The sequence below is a fragment of the Geospiza fortis genome, unplaced genomic scaffold (assembly GCF_000277835.1).
Source record: "Geospiza fortis unplaced genomic scaffold, GeoFor_1.0 scaffold36, whole genome shotgun sequence".
Classification (NCBI taxonomy): Eukaryota; Metazoa; Chordata; class Aves; order Passeriformes; family Thraupidae; genus Geospiza; species Geospiza fortis.
In genome coordinates this window covers 19,869-23,432 of record NW_005054787.1, presented here as the reverse complement: position 1 = coordinate 23,432, position 3,564 = coordinate 19,869, and the positions used below count along the sequence as shown (strand labels likewise).

At 64.1% G+C, this 3,564-nt stretch overlaps 1 protein-coding gene across 1 annotated transcript in view; it reads right to left on the bottom strand.

The window, feature by feature from the left end:
* Nucleotides 1-265: 265 nt before the first annotated feature.
* Nucleotides 266-3,564, bottom strand: part of NECTIN4 (nectin cell adhesion molecule 4) — a gene marked incomplete at its 5' end in the record, with an annotated part of 22,368 nt that continues 19,069 nt past the window's right edge. Inside the window, 3 exon segments of the mRNA XM_031065464.1 lie at nt 266-299; nt 1,963-2,072; nt 2,792-2,930. Of these exon segments, the coding sequence (XP_030921324.1) occupies nt 266-299; nt 1,963-2,072; nt 2,792-2,930 (283 nt within the window).

Below are 3,564 nucleotides of genomic sequence, written 5' to 3'. Positions count from 1 at the left end.
GGACGTGGGAGTGGGGACAGGGGACACCTGAGTGTGCGAGGGACACGGCCTGGGGACACCTGAGTGTGAGAGGGACACGCCCTGGGGACAGAGGACGTGGGAGTGGGGACAGGGGACACCTGAGTGTGCAAGGGACACGGCCTGGGGACACCTGAGTGTGTGAGGGACACCTGACTGTGCAAGGGGCACACCCTGGGGACACCTGAGTGTGTGAGGGACACGCCCTGGGGACAGGGACAGGCCAATGTGCGTGACACACCTGGAATCACTTGGGCACATCTGGGGGCATTTGACCACACCTGGGGACACACCTGGGAACATCTGGGCACACCTGGGGACATCCTTGCACCAGCTCACCTGTACCCCCCAGCCCCGCCCCGGCCCACAGTGCCACCCCTGTGCCACCCCCGTGTCACCCGTGTCACCTCTGTGTCTCAGTGCCACCCCCATGTCACCCCCGTGTCACCCACATTTCACCCGTGCCAGCTGCATGTCACCTCCACGTCTCAGTGTCACCTGTGTGCCACCTGTCTCACCCACGTGTCTCAGTGTCACCCCCAGCTCACCGTGTCACCCATGCCATCCCCATGTCACCCGCGTGTCTCAGTGTCACTCCCATGCCACCCCCCGTGTCACCCACGTTACCTGTGTCACCCGTGTGTCTCGCTGTCACCCATGTCACCCCCACGTCACCTGTGTGTTACCGTGTCACCCACATGTCTCAGTGTCACCCCTCATACCACCCATGTCACCCGTGCCATCCCCGTGTCACCCCCGTGTCATCCCCGTGTCACCCACATTACCCGTGTCACCCGCGTGTCTCGGTGTCCCCCCCGTGTCCCCATTGTCCCCAAGGTGTCACACAGGTCCCAGTCCCGCGGGTCCTTTATTTACAGGGTCTATACACGGCTGTACAGCCCCTCCCCCACCCGGGGGAGGGGACACGGCTGTCCCCAGTGCCACCACACCATGGGGGAGGGGACACGGCTGCCCCCCTGCCACCACCCCGGGGGGCTTTGGGGGGACACGGGGGCTCCTGCCCCACTCGGTCCGGGGGGTCCCTGGTGTCACCACGAGTGTTCCCATGGCTGGGTGGCACCTGGGGACAGGAGCTTGTCCTGGGCTTGGTGGTGTCCCCAAGGCTGTGACCGCAGGGAGGTGGCACTTGGGGACCAGAGTCCATCTCTGAAGCAGGGAGGTGGTGGCACTTGGGGACCAGAGAATGTCCTGGGGCTTGGTGGTGTCCCCAGCTCCATGTGCCAGCAGGGAGGTGACACCCGGGGACCGCAGCCAGTTCTGGGGCACTGTCCTTGTCCCCAGCCCCACAGCAGCAGGGAGGTGACACTTGGGGACCAGAGTCCTTCTTGACCCCACACCAGCAGGGAGGTGACAGTTCTGGGGCACTGTCCTTGTCCCCAGCTCCACACCAGCAGGGAGGTGACACTTGGGGACCAGAGTCCATCCTTGTCCCCACACCAGCAGGGAGGTGACACAGTCCTGGGGCACTGTCCTTGACCCCACACCAGCAGGGAGGTGACAGTTCTGGGGCACTGTCCTTGTCCCCAGCTCCACACCAGCAGGGAGGTGACACTTGGGGACCAGAGTCCATCCTTGTCCCCACACCAGCAGGGAGGTGACACAGTCCTGGGGCACTGTCCTTGACCCCACACCAGCAGGGAGGTGACAGTTCTGGGGCACTGTCCTTGTCCCCAGCTCCACACCAGCAGGGAGGTGACACTTGGGGACCAGAGTCCATCCTTGTCCCCACACCAGCAGGGAGGTGACACAGTCCTGGGGCACTGTCCTTGACCCCACACCAGCAGGGAGGTGACAGTTCTGGGGCACTGTCCTTGTCCCCAGCTCCACACCAGCAGGGAGGTGACACTTGGGGACCAGAGTCCATCCTTGTCCCCACACCAGCAGGGAGGTGACACAGTCCTGGGGCACTGTCCTTGACCCCACACCAGCAGGGAGGTGACGACAGCGGGGACAACCACGGGGACGTCGGTCTGCGTCTCGATCTCCCGCACCGTGGAGAGCGTGGAGTAGCTGCGGCCCTCGGGCTCCTCGCTCTGGGGACAGGGGACAAGGGACACGTCAGGGGTGCCACCGGGTGTGGGGTGGGGATTGGTGGGGACGTGGGCACCGTGGGGACGTGGGCACCGTGGGGACATGGGGACTGTGGGGACATGGGGACCAATGGGGACATGGAGACCATGGGGACATGGGCACTGCGGGGACATGGGTGCTGTGGGGACATGGGTGCTGTGGGGACATGGGTGCTGTGGGAACCAATGGGAACATAGGGAGCATGGGGACATGGGGACCACGGGGACGTTGGAACCATGGGGACCAATGGGGACATGGGCACTGTGGGGACATGGGCACTGTGGGGACATGGGGACCAATGGGGACCGTGGGGATGTGTGGACCATGGAGACAAATGGGGACCAGTGGGGACACAGGTACTGCTGGGGACATGGGTGCCACCAGGGATATGGGCACCATGGGGACACAGGGATCAATGGGGACATGGCATTGATAGGGACATAGCCACCATGAGGACATAGGGACTGCTGGGGACACAGACACTGCTGTGGACATGGGTGCCACCAGGGACATGGCCACCAGGGGGACATGATCAGAACAGGGACACGGACAGGGACATCAGTGGGGACCACGGGGACATGGACATCATTGTGGGGGACATGGGTGCCACTGGGGCCAGGAGTGTCACTGGGGACAGCGCCGCCGCCAGGAACGCGGTGACCCCGTGTCCCCCGTGTCTCACCATGGCGGAGCAGATGCTGGTGCCACGCAGGCTGTCCCCCCTCAGGCTGTCCCCTCGCAGGCTGTCCCCCCTCAGGCTGTCCCCTCGCAGGCTGCCCTGGCGACTCTCCGTCCGCAGCTGCAGCGTCTCCAGCTGGGACAGGCTGGTCAGCGCCCAGGACACCCCGGACACACCAAGGACACCCCACGGGCAGCCCCAGACACCCCATGAACACCCCACAGTCCAGCCCCATGGACTGACCCCATGGACATCCCACGGACACTGCATGAACACGTCTGGAGACCCCATGGACATCCCCCAGTCTGACCCCATGGACACCCCACGGATCCCCCATGGACATCCCCCAGTTTGACCCCATGGAGACTCCATGGACATCCCCTAGTCTGACCCCACGGACATGACACGGACGTTCCATGGACACCCCAAAGTTTGACCCCATGGACATTCCATGGACAATCCATGAACATTCCAAAGCCTGACCCCATGGATCCCTCATGTACATCCCCCAGTCTGACCCCATGGACACCCCATGGACACCCAAAGTTTGACCCCACAGACATTCCATGACACGCCATAGACACCCCAAGGACACCCCATGGACATTCCCCAGTTTGATTCCATGGAGACCCCGTGGACACCCCAAAGTCTGACCCCATGGACACCCCATAGCCCAACCCAACCCCCCTTCCTTGGGCACCCCGGGCCCCCCAAGCCCCCCCGGTGCCCCCCATTTCCGTGTCCCCACCTGTGCCCGCGGGTCGCTGCTGTGGCTG